The sequence below is a fragment of the Taudactylus pleione genome, unplaced genomic scaffold (assembly GCF_031769625.1).
Source record: "Taudactylus pleione unplaced genomic scaffold, aTauple2 ptg000162l, whole genome shotgun sequence".
Classification (NCBI taxonomy): Eukaryota; Metazoa; Chordata; class Amphibia; order Anura; family Myobatrachidae; genus Taudactylus; species Taudactylus pleione.
This window is the reverse complement of record NW_028284564.1, coordinates 484,126-508,705: the sequence shown is the minus strand read 5'-3', so window position 1 is coordinate 508,705 and position 24,580 is coordinate 484,126. Positions and strand designations below refer to the sequence as shown.

At 38.5% G+C, this 24,580-nt stretch overlaps 1 protein-coding gene across 1 annotated transcript in view; it reads right to left on the bottom strand.

Annotated features, from left to right (window-relative positions):
• Positions 1 to 24,580, bottom strand: part of HSD17B4 (hydroxysteroid 17-beta dehydrogenase 4) — a 305,815-nt gene that overhangs the window by 189,071 nt on the left and 92,164 nt on the right. Inside the window, exons 6-7 of the mRNA XM_088475153.1 lie at positions 9,286 to 9,332; positions 4,146 to 4,230 (exon numbers count right to left, since the gene is read on the bottom strand). Coding sequence (XP_088331279.1) covers positions 4,146 to 4,230; positions 9,286 to 9,332 — 132 coding nt within the window. The remainder of the gene's footprint in view (positions 1 to 4,145; positions 4,231 to 9,285; positions 9,333 to 24,580) is intronic.

Sequence of the window (24,580 nt, the reverse complement as noted above, 5' to 3'; positions counted from 1 at the left end):
AAGGGCTGTTTAGCACGCAAGGATGCTAGATGTATGAAGAACCATCTGTACTAACTGCATTAAACCGACTTTGTTTCTTTTTTTTTGTAAAATGCACTAAGCTGGCTAATGCAGATACAAGAGGAAACACACATCTATCTATACTTTCCTCCACCAAAGTTGATTAGAAGGACAGTACTATGGAAATTAATACAGGCATAGTTAACAGCTGCAGCACAGTTTCAATTATTTAATCAATGGCAACAATTTGAATTTGATGTGAAATACATGGTTTGCAAGGAAGTATGCTAGCTTTATGTACCATAGCAATATAGCGCTCAAGGTCACTGGAAATAATTATAAATATGAAATTGTGCATTCACAGAAAGGCTCTTTCCCCTACAGATAAGGAATAAATTTGACTTATAACCCTCTACAATAACAAATTGTGTAGATCCAATCTTGAAGAGGATACCTCCATCTATTTTTTGTGCTAATGATTTGCAAATTGCCAAAACCTCTTAACATCTGATACAACTGCCTCTTGGCAGATACATATTGATAGACCTTTCAGAAATCCATGAATAATCCTCAAACTGGGTTCATTTCAGCCCTTGATTCCCAACCTTTGCATTACCACTTGTGAGCTCAATGAATAATGACAAGTACTAGGAACATCACTAATCAAAATATGTAAATAAGCCAGACATATTTAGGAGAACACACTTCTGCAATGTTTTACATGATTATCAAATTCTAATTTTCAAGGAAGTAGGTGGTTGCATACTGTTAGAAGCCAAGTGATTAAAGGTAATTATAAGTGCAAGATATATTAAGGATCGAAAAAAACGGAAATCTCCATAAAGAATTTCGAAGGGTGGGGCAGGGTGTTTAAGGGGCTACACCTCAAAAGCTATTGGAGGTACGGAGCTGAAATTGGGCATAGGCTGGTAGAACTGTCGCTCGGTGCTGCATGCCAAATTTCAGGGCAAAAACATAAAAAATGGGGATTTGGGTGTAATTTAATTTCCAACTGTCACTTTTTTCTGACACTCAGTTAGGACCACTTTTCTGCTGTTCTCTATGGGGGAATTTTGGGAAAGCATAACTCAGGGTAGGGGGCGAATTTAGACTTAGGGTTTGTTTTATTAGGTAGCTATTATTCCAGAATAGGGCCTTTTGGGGTTCAGGTAATTGAGAAAATTACAGTTTTTAAACCATTACCTCACGAATCCGCCATTATAGGGATACAAAGTTTCAACTTGATGCGCAGCCTCAGTAGGAGCCTCCATCAGGTGTACTCACTGTGGCTTCACTTGGGTGCACCAAGATGGCAGGTCAGAGCGGGCGGTAGCGGTAGTGGGCTCGGAGGAAGCAACCGTAAGCTGTGGCTGGACCCAGGGGATAGCATGGGCGTTAGCGGTGGTGTAGGCGGCAGGACTAAATTAAAAATAAATCACTTGGTGGTGTGTGTGAATTCTGTTACGGCATGGTGTGACTCGGTAGCACGAGCATCTTTTATGCAACTTTTTACCTTCAAATGCATCTGAATCATACAGCAAATCGAATTGCCAGCACAAGCAGCTTCTGCTGATTAAAATAATATGCAGCATGCCTATGCTCTGTGAGCCAGTACGGATGTATCTGCAAGCAAATCATTACCTTAAAGTGTTGCAGTCACTATTAGTGTTGCGTAGCGTTTCGCGTGCAGATACACCCGAACTGGCTCACACAATATAGGCATGCTGCATATCGTTTTAATCAGCAGAAACTGTTTGTGCTATCAATTCGCTGTATGATTCAGATGCATTTGAAGGTAAAAAAGTTGCATAAAAGATGCTCGTGCTACCGAGTCACGCCATGCCTTAACAGAATTCACACACACCACCAAGTGATTTATTTATAATCTAGTAATGAAGGTTCAAAAGAAGACAAAAAAAAAAAAACCTCCCCTTCCATGATTCGAACCTTAACCACTAAACCACACACTCTAGCCATGTTGAGAGCTGCACCTGTCGTGTATGTGATGTGAAGTATACAAATTAAACCAGGCAATGTGTACAATGTAGTCACTGATGCTGTAACATAGCGTTTCACGTGCAGATACACATGCACTGGTTCACAGAACATAGGTATGCTAGGTATAGGTATGCATTTTAATCAGCAGAAGCTGCTTGTGCTATCAATTCGCATCGCTGTGTGATTTAGACGCATTTGAAGGTAAAAAGTCGCATAAAAGATGCTCGCGCTACAGAGTCATGCCTTATTAGCACAGTACATGTAAACACATTCATCATGTCTCAGTGAAAGCTGTGCAAGCCTGTGACTCATGTCTGAGCCAATGAGATAAATATAATTTATATATATATATATATATATATATATATATATATATATATATATATATATCAGTACAGGACTCACACACACACAGTACTGTTATTATTTAATACTTTATGACACATTCTTCTTCAGCCATGGTTCCAGGACCCAAATTGCTGTATTATATGGTACCAAATCACAGCTTCTGTCAGTCAATCAGCGGTGATACAGAAAATGCATTGAAAATCTGACGCATGTGCTGTGTAGTTTAGGAAAAGTGAACAAAAAGTTGTATTACACGATATGACTTTTTTCCAGTGCTACGATATGTTCAGATAAGAAAGATTCTGTGATGGTGTGACTCAAGGCTACTGTGTGGCGCGAGATTCATCGCGCGCTACATGACTGTATGGAGCAACAAACTAGCTGGGCACATCTGTATACACATATAGGGCCGTAACTAGGGTGGTGCGGCAGGGTGCGCTCACACAGACCGCACATGCCCTGTGGGCAGAACCAGCCACCTCCACTCGCGATTAAACCCTCTAATTGCCTTTCATCTAAAAGGGCCCGCCCACTGCAATGTATAATAGTAACTGTGTGTCTGGCTCCTTCTCTGCCTGGCGCACCGCTACTATTACACATTACAGCAGGCAGTGCTGCAGCTGCCTGACTGTCATGCCCCTGAGCTCAATCCCCCCACCCAGTCTGCTGCAGTGTCTTCAAGGACTGGGAGAGACTACGTCTCTCCCACTTCAGTCCCACAGTGCCCTGCACCGAGGAGCCGTTCCTTCGGTCAGTTAGTGCAGAGAAGGCCTGTGTGGTGTAATGGGACGGGATTTGTACTGTGTGGTGAATGGGAGGGGGGATTTGTACTGTGTGGTGAATGGGAGGGGGGATTTGTACTGTGTGGTGAATGGGAGGGGGGATTTGTACTGTGTGGTGAATGGCAGGGGGGATTTATACTGTGTGGCATAATGTGTAATAAGGAGGAATTTGAACTGTGTGGTGTAATGGGAGGGATTTGTACTGTGCAGCATAATGTGCAATGGGGGGAATTTGTACTGTGGGCATAATTGGTAAGGGGCATTACTACTGTGTGGCGTAATGTGTAAGGGGCACTACTACAATTTAGCATAATGTGTACAAGGAACACTACTACAGGTATGTAGTGTAATGTAAATAAGGGGCACTTATGTGTGGCAAACTGTGAATTCGGGGTACCATAGTGTGGCCACACTCTTTCCCTACAAGACCATTCCCTTATTTTGGCCCGCGTGCCTGCAGTGCACTGTCCTGTTTACGAGGGGGAGGGGCTCCAAAGCACTTTCTGGCACAGGGCACCAAAATGTCCAGTTACGGCTCTGTACACACACCACAAATGGCCGGCACTCCTCTTATACAACACGGTTATATTGCCCAGGTGCAAAATCTGGTGGCCCAAACTTGACCCCTTTTACACTCAAAGAATGAAGGTAGCACTCCAGGGACTTTGAAGAAAATAACCACAGCACACAGCTGTTATGCCAACGTTTCAGATGCTTTACTAGGATCCTTGAAAAAAGATGTAGTAAAGCATCTGAAACGTTGGCATAACAGCTGTGTGCTGTGGTTATTTTCTTCAAAGTCCCTGGAGTGCTACATTCATTCTTAGCATATATATATATATATATATATATATATATATATAATCTCATTACAATACACTGCATGTATAGTAGGGCACATCTTTTTCTTTTTTTATTTAAATAAAATATCTCAATCAACATGCATCTGCTAAGGAATTAAAAAAGAGACCAATGTACTGAATGACAAATGAAAACCTATAAAAATTTAATTTGTACCTTCCAAACTTTTGATTCTTCATGTGATTCCATGCTGCACGGGTAACCAGGAATGATCCTCTTAAATGAACTCTATGAATAATATCTGCAGGAAAAGAACATTTTTAATTAAAGAGATAATTCTATTCAATATTTTTTAAAACTTTATACAGGAAGGAGGAGGGAGTATCAGAATGAGAAAAAAAAAGGACTGGAAGAGGAGGAGGAATCACACATTACAATAAGAAACAAGTAACAGTAACGTACAATACAGTTAAACAGCACATGATAGGAACATAGTGATATGCTGCAAACAATGCAGACAGGAAAATAATAAGAAATAGATGCAAACAAATTACTAATCACATTTAGCGTCCCTCGTCATAAAGTGTGAATTGTTATTAAGTGTAGATGTGGTGGCTTGTTCCAAGGGGATAGATTGTGAAGGGTCAAAGATATGATGCCAAGAAACCAGGAACCTTTCAACAGGGTCCCTATAGAAAAGTTTATGTAATTGCTTTCGGCACTTCTTAACCCGTGAGTCAGTACGTTTGTGTGGGGTCTTTGGTCTTCTAACGGTTCTCAGATGTGTAACAAAAAGAAGATACTGTAAAAAACCATACATCGTGTGCACTGCGTTTTTTCAGGATACATCACAGGTGAGTTCTAGGATATCTTCTCATATTTTTGCAGGTGAAACATAGCATTGGGCAATCTCTCACCATCCTGCTGGTTGTTGCTCAGCAACAAAGATGTGGGAGGGTTCTAGCTTCTGGTCTCTGAGTAACTCAGGAATGGATTAGATAAAATAGATGTAGAGTACACCAGTATTGGAGGTGGTTTGGTTGACTTAAGTCAACGTAAATCTAACCATCACATGTAATTACTGTGCATTGGCCATTCAAAATCCTGTGTCACTCAGTTGTGTGAAACGTTATGATCATCAGTGAATATCTGCAATGAATCCCTCTTAGCAGGTAGAGTACAAGGTAATTTTATTCAATAGGTTATCCGCAAATATTAAGCATCTTATAGAAACAACTTCCACAAGATGAATACATGGTTAATATTAGCACCTAGAGGGTAGACTCCATATATTGGATATTCCAGAGATCAGAACAGGAGAATTCAAAAGAAATCTATAAATCCCTGCACTGTAAAATTGGAGTGCGGTAGTACCGTAGTTAAAAAGAATAAAAAAAAGTCTCAGCTCTTAAAATATAATAAGAGCTGAGGAGACTATTTCAGTTAATCGACAGTACTCCCGCACTCCAAGGATTTATAGATTTCTTTTAAATTCTCCTATTATGATCTATAAACAATTAGAGTTTAAAAATATTTTCTTCTCCAACATTTTTTTTTTGTATCTACATAGTATGCTAATATATGGATTCTACCCCTAGGTGCTAATACTAAACCGTATCTTTTCTTTTTTACCATGTAATCTGAAAAAAAGACTTTTAGATATACTGTATATATATTCATCTCATTGGACTTTTATAATATATAATAAGTATATAATATTTATACATTATATATATATATATATATTTTTTTTTTTTTTATACACACATAAACATACATACACAGATAGATAGATAGATAGATAGATAGATAGATAGATAGATAGATAGATAGATAGATCTCTATCAATACTAACACGCTACAGAAGTTACAAAAAGTGCAAAACCTCCCACTGGTCGATTACTATCTCAAAAAGGATGGGTTAACCTTTCAGGTACTGCAGCTTAGTAGCTACACCCTCATAATTGGTGAGCGCAGGTACGCCACAACTGAGAACATTGGGATCCCGACGCTGTTGGGATTCCGGTGCCAGCATTTAGACTGTCGGGATGCTGACTACAACCCATATATAAACTATGGCTACTCACACACAAATATATATATATATAACTATAAAACCTTTTCTATCAAAGTATAAATAAGCAAAAGAAACTGCAACACAACCTCCTCCACATTGTGTACTTATTAAACTGCCTTATGGGGGGTATCCACTTAGTGATACACAAACGAGAACACGATTGCGACATTGCAATCGTACTGTTGTTTGTATAGCTAGTGATGTGCCTAGACTGAACGTTCACTCGTTCAGTCCCGGCACATCCCTCATCCCCGCACATGCAGAACCTGACTAGGTAAGTTCTGGGCTGGGGTTGGGACCAGTCTGGGGGCACTGCATAAAGGTCACTATTTAAGCCTGGGGGGCACTGCCTGGAGGCATTGCATAGGGGCACTGCATAAGGGCAAAGCAAAACTACAGGGGGCACTCTATAAAGGGCACAAATACAGGGGGCACTGCATAATGGGCACTTTTGACTGAGAGCCAGTGGGGGAAGTAGCCTGAGACCTGTCGGGCAGGAATGGTAAAGGAGATCGCAATTATGCACGTGCCATGAAAATGTCTGGGAGAAATATATATATATATATATATATATATATATATAAATATCCCCTGAACAATGTGTTTTCTTCCCAGGATGTGACATACATTGCTATGTCATGGATGACTAATTATCTAAAAGGCATCAACAGCAAGCAGAGGAGGGAGCATTACGCTGTAAAAGATTTTTATCAAACTTAAGGAGATTCCAACATGGAAAGATACTGCAAAAAAGACCCATGCCAAGCAACCTGAAGAGGTCAAGTTCCCAAAGAACAAGGATCTGAATGAGAGAATCTCAATCTTCAGAGGGGACATCACTAAGCTGGAGTTAGATGCCATTGTCAATGCAGTGTGCATCGAGTCGTGTCCAGGAATTAGAACCTGAGGTCTCTCTTGGTTGTTCAGGCAGATTTAAAAGTGATGTATTCCACTTTATAAGGTACACCCCCACTCACACAGAGGGTGACCATATCTGGTGAAGGTTATATATACAGTATATCTCTCTATCTGAAGTATAGGTAGTGTTCACCCTCCCACAACTTTATTTCAATGAAGAAAAAAAAAAGCCTGCATATTGCAGATAGGCCGGGTATGTCATACAGGGTACTCACACAGGCACACATGTTCCCATTTCCTGTTATCTATACCCCGTGTCTGTATACTGCTCTGCTCACAGACACATTTCCTTTAGCTGACAATAGCAACAGCTAAACCCTGACCACGCATGCAGTCCACTGACCATCAGAGAGAGCTGATGGAAAGAACACAATTTCTAACATGCATTGTGAAAGGTTACCAGCAGTGTGTACCTAACCGAATACTGCAACTGTATGAGGACAGTCCAGTCTGCTGAATAGGAGGTAATGTTTGGAAGTAAAAAAGATGGGGAGAGAAGAATGAAAGACAGAGGGGCAGGAGAGAAAGGGTGGCAGGAGGATGGAACAAGGAGAGGCAGGAGATTGAGAGGTGAAACAACAGAGGACAGGAAGAGAAGCAGAGCGGATATATAGAGACAGTAGCAGCAGAGAAAGAAAAAGAGAAATTAAATTGAGAAAAAGTGCAAAGCTTGTCAGAGGGAGGGGGAAAGAAACAAACAGAGAGGGGGGTGAGAGAGAGAGACGGAAAAGAGATAGTTAGGGAAGGGGCAGATGGATGGTGGAAAATGACAGAAGATGGAGGTTGCAGGGAATTTAAGAAAGAGGAGGAAAGAGGAAAAAAAAAAATCCAGGCAATGAAAGACTACATCTAGCACTTCTATAAGGTAACCTATTGAGCAATATTGCTTTGCACCTGCTAAGAGGGATTCCTTGCGGATAGTCATTGAATTACAACAAATGTAATGTTCCACAAAATTAATGGACATCTAGATTTTAAATGAATGTCCAACGCACAATAATCACATACAGCAGGTGAGTAAGATATCTGCTGACTAAGTCCACTAACCCATCATCAATACTGGTATACACTATTTTGATTTTATCTAATTCGCTCCTGATTTTCCCAGAAACCAAAAGCTAGAACCCACCCGCATCTTTGGTACTGAGCAACCACAGACAGGCAAAGGTGGGAGACTGCCCAATCTATAAACTACAAAGTGTGAGCAGAAATCCTACAACTGTGATGTATCCTAAAAAAAAAAAAACACAGTGCACACCAGGTTCCCTTATATATTTTATTGGTATACATCTGAGAACTATCAGAAGACCAAAGCCACAACAAAAAGTACAGTATCACACACAGGTAAGTAGTGCCAAAGGTAACCCCATCGCATGAACAGTTATTAGTCAAGTTGAGGAGGTGAAGAGGGGGATGTATGACAGCTTTGGAGTTGACCTGCAAGACAGATCAGCATTGAGGAACTGCTGAGTCTATTATGTATATAGAGAAGTCTCAAAATGTGATACCCATGGTAGACAAAAGCTATTTGATGCATTGGGGAGAATACACGTCATATATTATAGTGTGTATTTTAGCCATACTGTATTGATGATCAAGATAAATGCTTCAAATGTCTAATACAGTGCAAAACACAAGTAAATTATAGAACACTGCAAATAAAAAGCTATTTTATAAGAACATTCTTGAATTTGATGTGTTGGAAGCAGAAAAAATAGACAAGTGTAAGAATCTGAGCGACTGTTACAAGGGACAAATCGTGCTAGACGACAGGTCTTGTGGGGCGTTCCCGGTATGCAGTGATTAATAGCTATCAAAAGTGGTCCATGAATGGACAACAAGTGACAGAGTCATGGGCAGTATACGTTCAATATCACGGCGCTTATAACACCGGTGCCGGAATCCCGACACCTGTCAGAATCCCGGCGCCAGCCATCGAACCGCTGGCATCTCGAAGGTAAGTAGCGTGGTTGGGGGGGGTGGGGGGGGAGTAAAGTTTAGGCACTAGGGGAAGGTTAAATTCCATCACCAGGGGTTGAAGGCCCTGAACTAGTGTACTACTACTTGGCAGCTGCAGGACAAGTGCAATCGTTTACCCCCATACATAAATATATACACCCTTCCAAGCAAACTGAAATCATAAGCAAAGAAAAAAAGAACATAGCGTACAATTGAAATTATGGGATAGTGCTGTAAAACCTGTTTGTGAATGGTGTAATCATTATTACATGGTGCTGTCCAGATTATATATTGCAAGAAAAATTACAATCTACATTTGTTTGCCATCATTTATTAAATTTTTATTTTAGTATGAAAAGTGTAATACATTTCAGTCACACCAGAAAAAAAAGAATCACTTACCCCAGTCTATGTCACTTATTCTCGCAAACGAGCGGTCTCTTAAAATTCTATAAAATAATTAAAACCTAAATCATATGAGTGTTTATAATAAAATATAATGCAAATGTACATCCAGTAAAAATAATTAAGGGAGTCACTTAATGATCACTCACAGATATATAGGAGTTAAGTGTCAGTTCCACTGGGAAGACATTTTATATTGCTATTTCATGCAAAAGGAGTCTTTCTTCTGGTGGTAACATTTTTTATTTTTACCTATTTTACTATTAAATATTTTAAATGCATTATTTAGGAACAAATAGGTAAACACTTATACAGCCATGGCCAAAAGTTTTGAGAATGACATGTATTGGTTTTCACAAAGTTTGCTGCTTCAGTGTTTTTAGATCTTTTGTCAGATGTTACCATGGTATTCTGAAGTAAAATTACAAGCATTTCATAAGTGTCAAAGGCTTTTTTTTTTTTTTCTGTATTCTGTTTTTATTGAGATTTAGCAGTAATAAAGAAATACAGACATTAATTTAGTCTGTTGATATAAATCGACATATACACATCAAATGGAGTATAAGTATATAACAAACTAAACAAAGTAGTTAAAAAAAAAAAAAAAAAAAGGGGGGAAAAGAAGGCTTTTACTGACAATTACTTTAAGTTTATGCAGACAGCCAATATTTGCAGTGTTGACCCTTCGTTTTCAAGACCTCTGCAATTCTCCCTGGCATGCTGACAATCAACTTCTGGGCCACATTCGGACTGATGGTCACCCAATCTTGCCTAATCAATGCTTGGAGCACACACACACATATTTTATATATATATATATATATATATATATAAAAAATAAGGGGCACTCACCAGATTAGCACATAAAGTAACAAAAAGTTTATTCCTCACATATTGAGCAGACGGATAAAACAATGTGGTCTTGACGTTTCGGTCCCATCAGAACCATTTTCAAGAGGCACAACCGTACATCATGCACATCAGGAAAATCAATCAATCCCTGCAGATCCCGTGTATACTGAACATCCCCCCACCAGCTCACTAAATACCCCAGGTAATCAGAAAAAGAGCGCCAACACAGCATCAACATGAAACAACCATCAATGTACATCATGTAGCACCTACCCCATGGCGCCCACACGTGCAGCAAGACACAAACACACCTCTCCTTCCGGTGTGTGAGCCGCATGTCCGGACCAGCGGGGAGAACGCAGCAGTGCTTCCGGTGAAGTGAAACGCACATGTCATCAGCAGCTGCCAAACGACAGCACAGTTCGGAGGGATTTCATCCTCCGCAGCGCGCTACCCTCATCTACATCCACCCGGCGGCCATAACCATGGCAACCCGGATTTAACAATGTGTATATGGTCACCATAGTGACCAAATAGTAACACATAAAGAAAATAGCCGGATCACGGAAAGTGTCCAATCATATACTATAGATGATCCATAGTTAGGAGCAAAAGTACCAAACTGCTCCAAAATAGAAGCACAATTCCACTGATCACCTGGAGCACCCAGTAAACCATGTCAGAGAGAATTTATTATAAATCCCCTAATCGATATCACATTTTTATAAACTAATTATATATTAGCAAATAACCTAACCACAAAATTAAAAAACACATTCTATAACCAAAACCAATTAAATATAAACAAAAACAAGTAACAAACAAACATATTCTTATATAATTGTATATATGAGAGTGTATTTGAGCAAAAAATAATTAAATAAAAAATAAATACAAGTATAGAGCTATAACACCACTGTCAAAGATATTGCCAATGTTTAAGGCATATCATGCTAACGTAAAAAGATGTTTAGTGGATTGCCCTCATTGAGGCCGTTAGGTGATATAGTCCCGAGGCGGAAGATCCATCTTGCTTGAGGTTTTTTCAGCATGAGGGCACGATCGCCACCACGTTTAGGGGGCGGCACCCAATCAATGATACGGCATCTTAAGGAGGTGAGCTGATGTCCAAATGATAAAAAATGTTGAGCAACCGGTTTATCCGTCTTACCACTTGATAAGGCCTGGCGTATTGATGTGCGGTGATTTGCCATTCTTTCCCGAAATTTACACATGGTCATCCCCACGTAGGACAATCCACATGGACATGTCAATAGATACACCACATGATCCATCTGGCAGTGTAATTTATACCGTATTCGAATTGGATTTCCATTCTGTGGGTGCGGGAAGCTGGCACCCGGAATCAAAGACCGGCAGGTAGTACACCCCGTACACTTGATACATCCAGGCTTTTGCATCATAAGCCAGGTACGATCATCTGGAGCAGGAGCTCTTTTTGAGTGCATCAATAGTTGTTTTAAATTCCTACCACGTCTATAGGCCATCATTGGAGGATCAAAGTCAACAATCAAGAGAAGACTTCACAAGAGTGAATATAGAGGGTTCACCACAAGATGTAAACCATTGCTGAGCCACAAAAACAGGAAGACCAGATTAGAGTTTGCCAAACAACATCTAAAAAAGCCATTACAGTTCTGGAACAACATCCTATGGACAGATTAAAAATATGGGTATATGAGCGCTGGTATGGATTAGAATTGGTGGACCGCACAAATAAAAATATATGAATGTAATGAATAATCAGTAATTTTTTTTTTGTTTTTTGTTTTTTTTGTTTGTTTTGTTTTATTATTGATTACTGATTATTCATTACATTCATATATTTTTATTTGTGCGGTCCACCAATTCTAATCCATACCAGCGCTCATATACCCATATTTTTAATCTGACCACCATTTATTGAGCTGCGGAAATACAAGCGCAACACACCATTTTTATTTTTTACTTCTAACATCCTATGGACAGATGAAACAAAGATCAACTTGTACCAGAGTGATGGGAAGAGAAGAGTATGGAGAAGGAAAGGAACTGCTCATAATCCAAAACATACCACCTCATCAGTGAAGCATGGTGGTGGTAGTGTCATGGGGTGGGCATGTATGGCTGCCAATGGAACTGGTTCCCTTGTATTTATTGATGATGTGACTGCTGACAAAAGCAGCAGAATGAATTCTGAAGTGTTTCAGGCAATATTATACCCGAAGCATACTGCAAAAGCAAACAGAGTTTTTTAAGGCTAAAAAGTGGAATGTTATGCAATGGCCAAGTCAATCCCCTGACCTGAATCCGATTGAGCATGCATTTCACTTGATGAAGACAAAACTGAAGGGAAAATGCCCCAAGAACAAGCAGGAACTGAAGACATTTGCAGTAGAGGCCTGGCAAAGCATCACCAGGAATGAAACCCAGCGTCTAGTGATGTCTATGCGTTCCAGACTTCAGGCTGTAACTGCCTGCAAATTATTTGCAACAAAGTATTAAAAAGTGAAAGTTAGATTTAGGATTGTTTAGTTTGTCCCATTACTTTTGGCCCCTTAAAAAGTGGGAGGCACATATAGAAATCGTTGTAATTCCTACACCATTCACCTGATTTGGATGTAATTACCCTCAAATTAAATCTGAAAGTCTGCAGTTAAAGCACACCTTGTTTGTTTCATTTCAAAGCCATTGTGGTGGTGAATAGAGGCCAAAATATGAAAATTCTGTCAATGTCCCAATATTTATGCACCAGACTATGTATATATATATTATATATATATATGCCACAAGTATAGGCGGCACTCAGAGGCTTGTAGTACAAGAGCCCTCACCAGAGGGATTTATTTAGTGCAACAAGTGAGTCAACGTTTCGGGGCTGACACCCCTTCACCTGAGGTGGTGTCAGCCCCGAAACGTTGACTCACTTGTTGTACTAAATAAATCCCTCTGGTGAGGGTTCTTGTATTACAAGCATCTCAGTGCCACCTATACTTGTGGAATATATGAACCAGGGGTACTGACCCCACCAAGGAGGGCACTGGAGCAATGTGGGCATTCAGCCCTGTGCTTACAGAGTGCCGGAGGTACGCTTGCATTATATATATGTAAATATATATGCATACATACACAGACACACATATATACTAAACTAAACCACACAAAATACTAGATTGAACACAGTTGAAGGTCCTAAAAACAATGGAGTAAGTACACTTTGCTCCTCATGCTTCAGGGTTGTCACTTGCTCCTAGTGAATTGAAAAGACTGCGTTTTCAAAAAGTCTCATAAATACTGGCCACCTACAGTATTATGCGCAAGGAAACCGGTACACTTAGAAATGATAAGCTACGTTTACTACTATTCTTTGATGGGCATCTCACTCCTGTTTACCACTCAAGTATTTTTTCTTTTGTATTGTTAATACTGAAAGTTGCAGCTGAAGGCTTATGCACTGAACAGTAGTTGAATTAAGCAGCATCTGGGAAGTTAAAATGAAAATGTATGTCTCCACAGAGTAATTTAACTTTGTCATGGTAACAATTAAAAACATCAAAGCAGGAACAGAAGAGTGCTCAGTGGAGAAGAATTACTGTTAAATATTTTAGTTCAGCAAGGTGGTGAATAAACTTCAGAAATCTTTCTTCACACAAGAGAGCTGCTTTACTTTGTCCATGCAGATGTTCTTTAGGAAAGGGGTAGTTGGATAGAAAAATAAGACAGATTGTTTTTGTTACAGGAAATTGGGGTCTTTGTCATGTAAGATTCAGAGAGCTAAATTAAATACAGGTAAAAATGAAATATTGAGGCCTTGATATGGAATCGGTACGGAATCCCGGCTGCCGCACGGCCAGCAGTTCGATTCCCGGCAGCGGCAGCCCGACAGATCAGCATAGCCCGGCAGTGGAAGTCCGACAGCGCTGGAAATCCCGATCGTCCCTAAAGTAAGTATAAATGAACCTAACCCTCCTTAGGGGTGCCTAACCCTAAGACCCCCCTTCCCCGCTGCCTAAACCTAAGTCACCCGGGGGGTGCCTAACCCTAACCTCCCCCCGGGGGTGCCTAACCCTAAGCCCCCCTTCCCCTAGCCTAACCCTAACCCTCCCGGGGGGGGGGTGTCTAACCCTAAGTCCCCCCCGGGTGCGCTAAACCTAATCCTCCTCCCCACGTGGCTGTCCGCTCGCGGTGCCCGGCATCCCTTCGATCGGGATGCCGGGCGCCGGTCTCCCGGCGTCGGGTAAATGGCATGCGTCTAGATATAGACGCCGTTCATTTATCCCACGCCGGGATAAAGCAACCGGGAAGCCGGCTGTCGGTATTAAGGCAGCCGGTTTCCCGACTGCATACCCTTGATATTATTAAAAACATGCCATTTGTTTTCACAATACGACTCAGCATTAAATAAACAACCAAAGTATTTCCTGATTGGAACGTACTAACAGTCACTATCTGTGCCTCTAATGGAAAGAGCTGAGCATTAACAACATAATACTAATAAAAAAAAAATATATATATATATATATATATTATATATATATATAAACACACACACACACACACATATACAGTATCAGTCAAAAGTTTGGACACACCTTCTCATTCAATGGTTTTTGTTTATTTAAATTATTTTCAACATAGTAGATTAATACTGCAGACATCAAAACTATGAAAGAGCACATATGGAATTATGTTGTTAACAAAAAAACAGAAAAATAGACTCTGCTCTTGTTTCCCAATAATCCGAAATGGCAGAATAGTTAAAACTAGACTCAATCTTATATGGGTAAATGTATAGTTTTATTCATAAAATACATTTAAACATCTAAATTGCATATATTTAACCAAATAGCTAATCATTACTTATATACAAATAACCTCTCGATTATAAAACCTATATCATGCATGTACAGTATAACTAAAATAGCATATTTTGATTGGCTTGTATAGTCTGGTTTCACCAATACGTAAATTCCTCTTTGAGGTTAATTGAATACAACTGTTTGCATATATCTCAATAGCACTGAGAAATCGATTGGAGAAAGGAATACTTGCTTATACAATCAATGGGTGATATATCCTCGTATCAATACAGGGCTGCCGGACTAAATTCTGAGTCCGTATATATCACTGACGGAGCCGCACAGTAGTGTCAAGTTCTCCTTATAGGACACAATGTCAGTCCTGCTGAAATTACAGGTGGCGTTAAAGGTTTTCTTGGGAGACCACAAGTGCAAGTGTTCTGTACGCTGCTTAGGGCAGAGGCGGCACAGCTGACGTGGGGTTACTGGTCTCTCAAGAGATGTAGCAACACAGCCTGAATGCTGACTTACATATGAGCCCCGTCGCTAGTCCAGAGTTGGTGATTGCCGCGAATCTCTCCCATCAGCATACATAAGCGTACATGGTCATCCAGATAATAAGTATACCAAAGTGCTCCGTAACAGGGTGAATCAATAAGTGCTTGGTGGTGCTCGGCTGGATGAAGAAAAGTCCAAAAAACTGGGGATCACTGACGCATATTGCCCCTCCTTCCACTATGGGGGCTTTTTCAAAGAGTAATCCATGTCTCCCTCAGTCGTCTTTTTTAAGCCACATGGTGATTGTCAGTTGGTCAGTCTCTTAAATTAGATTAGTATATCTAGGTGTGTAAAAATTAACACCTGATTTGATCTCCAGCTTACAAAAAATAGTTAATTTGATACAATTAAATGTCTCTACACTTTAAAAATAAATATGTATATAATAAAATAAAACAATTTCTATGATAACCATGTTTATACATTTACATATAAAGATTGAGTGTAGAACACTTATAAAATCAAAGAGTAACAAATCTCCATATATATAAATATATAAATCACTTAAGAATAGTACAATTTAATACAATTTTATTAAACTTTCATTTATTTGGTTCTCCCCTAGGATCGAACCCATGACCTCAAATCATCAAGAAGGTTCTCTAACCGATACTCTATATGACTCTTTAGAATATTTGACCCCAAACTTAGAATCTTATTTCTTTCCTGATTGCACCTTTCAGTATTATAAAGTATACACTTATATTAACACAAAGTCTTATATTTAAAATCACAACAATATTTTAGAAAGAAATAAACCCTTTTAATGAGATAGCGCTGCTTAGTCCATATTTTAATCACATAAAAAAGGGGCACATAATTAATTATAATGTCACAATAACATATAAAAATTAGCACATATAATAGAAATAAAAACCTTGTAATATTAATGTGGATCCACAATATTAAAATATTCAAAAAATAATTATTAGATGAAAAAAAAAGTACAAGTACAAGGTCTCTTGAAAAGCTTTGGAAGTGAACCAGACTTTCAAGATAGAGACACTAAAGTGACTAAAAAGGTGGAAGAGTTTGAAAGATCCTTAATGTCAAGGAAGAATGGAAAATTCACTAGGGATCAAACAGATTATGAAAGAGGAGAAATACACTCGTTTAATAGAGTAAGAAAAAGATTACATTCAGGCTTTTACCCTTTAGGTGTACAAAAGGAGTACCGACCCAAAAGACAGATTAAATATAACTCTCCATATACGGATTATCAATCACGAAATAGGAGAGGAGGTGGTTTTGCTCAAAGGAGGGATCACCATAATGATATAGGACCTCTAGTAGAGAATAAATATGAGATTTTGAATCAATATGATACAACACAATATGATTCATATACACCTAGATGGAGACAAACAGATAATGTGAAAAGGGGAAGAAGATAGTCATCTACCCACTATAGGGAGTCACCAAGAGAGAAGGATTTTTTGGGGGAGAGCCACAGACATCTAAATCGTCCAAACGGAAACCAAACAAAATCAAGTTGGCCAACAAAAAGACAAAGAGACCAAGAATCAGGGGAAAGAGAGGTAAGAGAAGAAAATAAAAAAAAAAGTGTACGCCTAAATCAAATATAAAAGGAATATTTAATCTGTCTTCAAAAGTATTGACTGAGGAAGAGAAAAAGCTTCGGGAAAGAGGTCTAAATTTTGCACCTATGTCAAAATCAAATCTGTTCGACCTATTTATTGATCTAAATAGATATGTAAGGACACTAAGTAGAAAACGTTATTTTGCTCTAAAAACACTTAACAAAAAGGGAGAGATAGGGTCCCCTATCCTCCTAGATAAAATGACGAGGAGATTGTTGATATACTAGAGTCTTTAGCCTCAGAAACATCAGAGGCAAATAAAATATCTATATGATGTAAAAGGGGAAGAAACTAAAAATAAATACAAATTAAAATCAAATTTCTACCCCCTTCAATATAGGGGTCCATATGTAGAGAGTTTCTACGAGGCCACAATGGAGCAGTTCAGAGTTATGTGTGAGAAAACAAATAAGAAAACCCTGAAAAGTTATTTAAATGCCAAAGTAAAAATTGGCATTGAAAAAATTATGTAATGATTCCAACATAATTATTAAACAAGCCGATAAGGGGGGGGGGGGGGTCGTAATTCTGAATACTATGGACTACTCCATTGAGGCATATAGACAGCTGGAGAATAAGGTGTTCTATAAAAAGCTAGATGGTAATCCTACATTACGATTCCAAAGTGAAATGAGAACTATGCTGGAAAATGCTTTGCTGGTTGATGTGATATCCAGAGAAACTTTTCTGTTTTTGAACACCATTCACCCAGTTATGCCCACTTTTTATTGTTTGCCAAAGTTGCATAAATCCCTCACTACCCCACCGGGGAGACCCATAATCTCGGGTGTGGGATCCATGACAAATAATCTTTCATTATTCGTGGATAGTCATTTACAAAAATATGTTAAAAGTTTGAAATCTCATATTAAAGACACTACACAATTTTTGAGACTTATTGGGGATATTAAATGGAAACAGAGTTATCACCTTACCACATGTGATGTTGAATCATTATATTCGAATATAGAACACGATTTAGGTATTAGAGCTGTGGAACACTACTTATTATTAGATGAATCACTTTCTGATGATTTGAGAAGGTTTATTTTACAAGCAATCAAATTTATTTTTAATCACAATTATTTTACGTTTGATTCACATTTTTTTCTTCAGACTAGGGGTACTGCCATGGGGACGAGATTCTCCCCGAGCTGCGCTAACCTGTTCATGGGTAGGTTTGAGGACCAACAAGTGTGGGGACGAGGTCTCAGGGCGGGTCTGGTCCTGTATGGTAGGTACATCGATGACCTTTTTGTTTATATTAGATGGAGATATGTCTATACACGATTTTTTAGATCAAATGAATCACAATTTTTTTTGGAATTAAACTCACTAGCACAATACACCAGTCATCTATTCATTTTTTGGATATCGCTATCACCATCAAGGACAACCAGATTATAACTGAAACTTTCATTAAAGAGGTCGATCAGAATAAATATTTAAACTAAGAGTAATCATCATAAAAATTGGAAAAATAATATACCGAAGGGTCAATTTTTGAGGCTAAAAAGAAATTGCTCTACGCCATAAGCTTTTTCAAGACAAGCAGAGTATTTATATAAATCTTTTGTAGATCAAGGCTATCCGGTATCTTTGTTGGATCAAACTTTAAGAGAAGTGAATGGCATTGATAGGACTAATTTATTGAGGGAGAATCAAGTTGGAAATAAGAAAAAGAAGGGGCAGACAAATGGAAGAACTATGCTATTTACGACCCAATATAATGCGAATGCATATGAGATAAAAAAGATCATAAAAAATAAATTTCCTCTGTTGAAATTAGATGGATTATTAAATAAAGTACCAGGACTGAGTAGTAACGTAATATTTAGAAAATCTGATAACTTAAAGCTAAAATTAGCTCCTAGCCTCTTCAAGAGAGAAAAATCAATAAGGAGAGAAGAAGGAAATATCTCTTTGTTACCACAAAGACCTAAAGGATTCTACAAGTGAGGAGTAAGGGAATGTAACACCTGTAAACATACAGATAAAAAAAAAGTATAAAGTTCCAGTCTTTTGTATCTTCAGAGAAGATCCTGATAAATAGCTTCATAAACTGCAGATCCACATTTGTTATATATCTATTAGAATGTGGAATGCAGTATGTGGGCCGGACGATCAGGTCCCTGCATGCAAGATATATGGAGCATCAACGGAATATACTAAAGAAAATCAGGAACAATACACTATATAGGCATATTTCAATGTGTGAAGCAGATCAGATTGGGAATATCAAGATTAAGGCCATTGAACAGGTGACCAAAACTCCCAGGGGGTGATAGATATAATAGATTATGTAGGAAGGAAGCTTATTGGATCTTTTGGCTTAAGACCTTATTCCCGCTAGGTCTAAATGACACAATAGAGCTAAACCATGTATAATAACGTTTGTGACCTAGTAGGTTATCGTTTGGGGTATAGAGAGGTTAATTGGATTCCTTTTTTCCTTTTTTAATTTTAATTACAAGATTATTCCCTTCCCAGAATATGTACTAGGATTAGTCAAGTATATAGGATTGTAGAGACCACCATAGTAATATGGGGGGTTCCATTAACCCAAGTAATTAGGAGTATATATCTATATAAAGGTTCTTTGGTAGAATCTCTAACACACCATGAATGAAATCCTAAATTGGACTTAATCACAGTTATATGGTTTATATAATCCTTTGTATATTGTAAGAAATGTAGATTTATGTATAGGGGGAATATGTTCCATTTTTTGACATATGATACATTGAATATAATATTTATGGATTTAGAGGGATATGGCCAACCCGAATTTAGGATGTATGGATATTAATTGTAATGGCACCATTATCTAGGCAAGATGTTTGGAGTAAATATATCCCCATGGGGTGGTGGATTCTGTATAAAGATCGTTGGTTATATAAAAAAGAAGAAATATAGAGATGGTTAGGATTTTGAATTGTGGGTATTATGACCACCGGAGATGACAAGGAGGCTTGGTTAGTCAGCTCTATGGCCGCCAGAAGCCTGGATAATAATGAGAATGAGGCTTGGTATAAAAAGAAAAATGGCCGCCGGACGAATAATGATAATAATGAAAGTGAAGCTTGACACGCGGAAGTGCTTGGTATACACACGCGGCACTATGTCTAATTGAAAGTGCCAGAAGTATAAATAAAGGCGCTTGAGGAGTAGGTAATCATCTGAGGAAGCCGCTGAGTACTAATGGAGGCGGAGAAACGCATTATCAATCTACCTGTGATCCCCGCTTCAGAATCTAAACGCTACACACGCTGACCACCGTGGGGAACTGACTGCATAAGGAGGAATTTATAATAAGGTACCGGTACCTGCAAATGCAAGTCTGCCACGGATAGGACTATGTGCCTTATATGCAGCAATTGAATTTAAATACATAGCTGCTTATTATAAACACTAAGTGAATGTGAAGGGGGACCCTTTAAATGAGCCTTGCATGTGATATAAGCATGTACTAACCAAGCACATAGGATGAAGTTTTGTATTACTAACACTACTAAATGTACCTAAATACTGACTATATTTGTTCCGGATGGAAAAGGTTTTTAGATCTTAATACAGACTACTAATATCATCACTACTAACCATCACTGGACATTTCTAATCTAAATACAATATATGTTGGATATATGGGCTATACTTTTCAATATAAAGATATATCAAGAATTAAGCCGTTGAATATATTTTTTTCTGACTATCAACAAGGAATTGGACAAACGACTTTCCTTTTTTTTCATCTAATTATTTTTTGAATATTTTAATATTGTGGATCCACATTAATATTACAAGGTTTTTATTTGTATTATATGTGCTAATTTTATATGTTATTGTGACATTATAATTAATTATGTGCCCCTTTTTTATGTGATTAAAATATGGACTAAGCAGCACTATCTCATTAGAAGGGTTTATTTCTTTCTAAAATATTGTTGTGATTTTAAATATAAGACTTTCAGGGGTATTCAATATGGGTGCGATAACAACATATTTGCGTTAATAGGTATGACGTCATTATTGCAGGTTTGACTTTTACACCGTATTGAATTTCAAAGACTTATCGCAGTTTTGAAAAAAACAGGGATAAGTTTTCACCATTGAATAGGTGTGGAAAAAAAGTGCAGAATTGGGGTTTAGGGGTGCAGGCTTAAAAAAAATAGCCTGCACCCCTGGGAAAGAACTGTCAAAAAAAAGTAAAAAAATAACTAAAATAGGGACACCCAAAAAAATTAATTTAAAAATTGGGGTGAAAAAATAAAAATGGGAAAAAATTGTTTAACAATAGGGAAATAGGTTCAGGGCTATTCTGCAAGTATGCGGCAGATGTTTTCTACAATAGAATTTAAAAAAAATTACTTTAGGGACATCAAAATATGCTAGTACCCATTTTCGTGTACCCCAAATTTGATGGGACCACTTAAAAAAATGAAAAAAATAACCTAAGTGCTCTTCTGCATCACTTATTCAATGTCGGGAAAAAAACACCTGCTGCGGCTATTTAAATCCCCGACTTTCAATTAAAGGCTAAAACGGGGGTACCCATAGTGTTCCCCCATGTTTTTACAACTTTAGGGGGGTCTTACAATTATTTTAAGGAAAAATTTGTAACTTTATACAAATCCAACTTCGGAGTTTCCCGTTAATTTAATATTGAATACGGGGATAAGCGGGAATGCGCACCATACCTTAACGCAGAAAAAAACTCCAATATGAAACGTTAAATTCGACAGTGAAGTTAACGTTTCATATTGAATACCCCTCTTTGTGTTAATATAAGTGTATACTTTAGAATATTTGATCCCAAACTTAGAATCTTATTTCTTTCCTGATTGCCCCTTTCAGTATTATAAAGAGTCATATAGAGTACTGGTTAGAGAACCGGCTTGATGATTTGAGGTCATGGGTTCGATCCTAGGGGAGAACCAAATAAATGAAAGTTTAATAAAATTGTATTAAATTGTACTATTCTTCAGTGATTTATATATATATATGGAGATTTGTTGCTATTTGATGTTATAAGTGTTCTACACTCGATCTTTATATGTAAATGTATAAACATGGTTATCATAGAAATTGTTTTATTTTATTATATACATATTTGTTTATTTTTAAAGTGTAGAGACATTTAATTGTATCAAATTAACTATTTGTTGTAAACTGGAGATCAAATCAGGTGTTAATTTTTACACACCTAGATATACTAATCTAATTTAAGAGACTGACCAACTGAAAATCACCATGTGGTTTAAAAAAAGACGACTGAGGGAGATATGGATTAAAATATGGACTAAGCATCACTATCTCATTAGAAGGGCTTATTTCTTTCTAAAATAGTGTTGTGATTTTCTATTGGAGGTTGGCAACCCTCCCAGAGAGAGCAGCAGCTTGATCCAGTAAGATCTGTGCTAAGCAGACCAGCTCCCATATTTCTTTGTGTGTTTCTTATATTTAAAGACTATAAATGATATTTAATACCAAAATGTCTTAATATGTATACCCGGGCACCAAAATCAATTTGAAGTCTATGGTTGCAAAATGTATTATTTATTTATCAGTTGGTATCCGAATGGGTCATCTATCACATACATTATATATATATATATATATATATATATATATAATGTTCTAAAACACCATGGCAAAGTTTTCTTTAACTCTTTCCTTCAATCAGTCTCTACCTCATTCTCTGTTCTGCCCCCTGCTTCCACCTTTATCCTTTCCCCCTTATCTCTGCCACCTCCTCCTCCCCTTCTCCCCCCTCCTCTCCCATTACTCCACTTTCTTCCTGTTCTACCCCCCCTCCGTCCTACTATCTTGCCACCAAACCCTCCTCCTACACTCCTCTCCCTGTCACTTCACCCCACTGCCATCCATATCTCCCCCCCTGCCCACCTCCAACAGGTTCCCTTTCTAGCTCAGGTGCCTGCACCATCACTAACCTCTATTCATATCGGTCCCCCAAATTTATCTTACCTCCACGTTATTGCAACCGGGAAAATCTTATCCACATCTCCCCCACAAACACTGTCTCTGTATCCTGTGCCCTCTGGAATGCCAGGTCAGTCTGTAATAATCTGGTCCCCACTCATGACCTTGTCGAAACTAGATTATTGGCTGAGACAAGATCAGTTTAAAATTGAATCGCAGCGACACCATCTTGCGACTGGCCGCAAGACGCCATTTTGCGAGATGGCCGCCTAAGCGCCATTTTAGATAAACTCACACTTTAGTGCATGTGGCGATAATACTACTAGCAAGTTACGGCGATTCACCAGAAGCCTATTTCATGACTTTACGTATTATAAAGGATATATTTCAGAAATGACTTTACAGTATGCCAATATTGATTGCATTAGCTGAATAAAGCAAATGACTACGTGACAACTAGCTTGTGTAGATAAGCTTCCTGGAAAGTGTCTGCCCTCACTACAGGTGGTCTGGCTCGAATACACACCTACATTAGCAGGCTTCCTGCAATGACATGATTTCAAAGACTAGAGTGTCATCTTAGGTCTGTCTCTTGTAGCTGGGCTATTTGCATTTCACACAATAGACTGGGAGAATAAAGAGTTTTTCTTTTGAAGCCTGGGACAGGTGGGGGGGACTGCTGGCAGAGTGGGCATGTGGAACTATCTGGCTCAGCATGTCACACTGTTAAGATGTTCGCTTAGTGACAGTTAAGTGCACCCTTCCTCATACACACATTAATACGTCTTTATATCAAACCCCAAATACTCACACATTACATATTCACACATAAGGTTTAATAAGCTTTAAAGTGTATGATTTAAGTTGGTTCAGTTAGTTTAAATGCTGAGAAATAAAGATATTTGATAACTAAGGTATTGTACATGCTAAACAAGTCGTGTTTGGTTTTGTACTGATGCGTACTCTTTTTACAGTATTCCGGTGTTATCGGTGGGGAGATCGCATCATGCATTCTCGAGTTATGGATCGTAGAGCCTACAAGCAACAAAATGTATATTTCATGAACAACTGTTAGGATGTTGCAGGGGGCGGGAAGGGAAAGATCCCCAGCTGTTAGAGGCAGGGAGAGTCTATTTGAACCAGCCTGTTAAATGCCCTGTAACAGATGCTTCTCCCCTGGGAACCAATGACATCAGCAACAAACTTCTCTATTGTCCTGTTTATTCTGGGGGGGTATAAATGTGCGCGCTCAAACGCTGGGTTCTTAGTCTTCGTGCTGAATGCTGTATGACGAGGGGTCTCTTGCTGATGCCCATCTTCGGGTCCGGAAGCGCTGCGTATGTATACTGTACTTGGGTCCGTAAAATTTTCTTTTGCGCCTAAATTGTGTCTGGATCAATTGCGTGTAACTGTCTGAACTTTTACTTGAATAACACTTGTGCTTTGGAACCACAGATTCCAGGTCTAAGTCTTTATTTACTGTACGACTGCGTAAACAAATTAGCATCATCCTTAGAGGTTTATAGGAAGGATTTTAGAAGG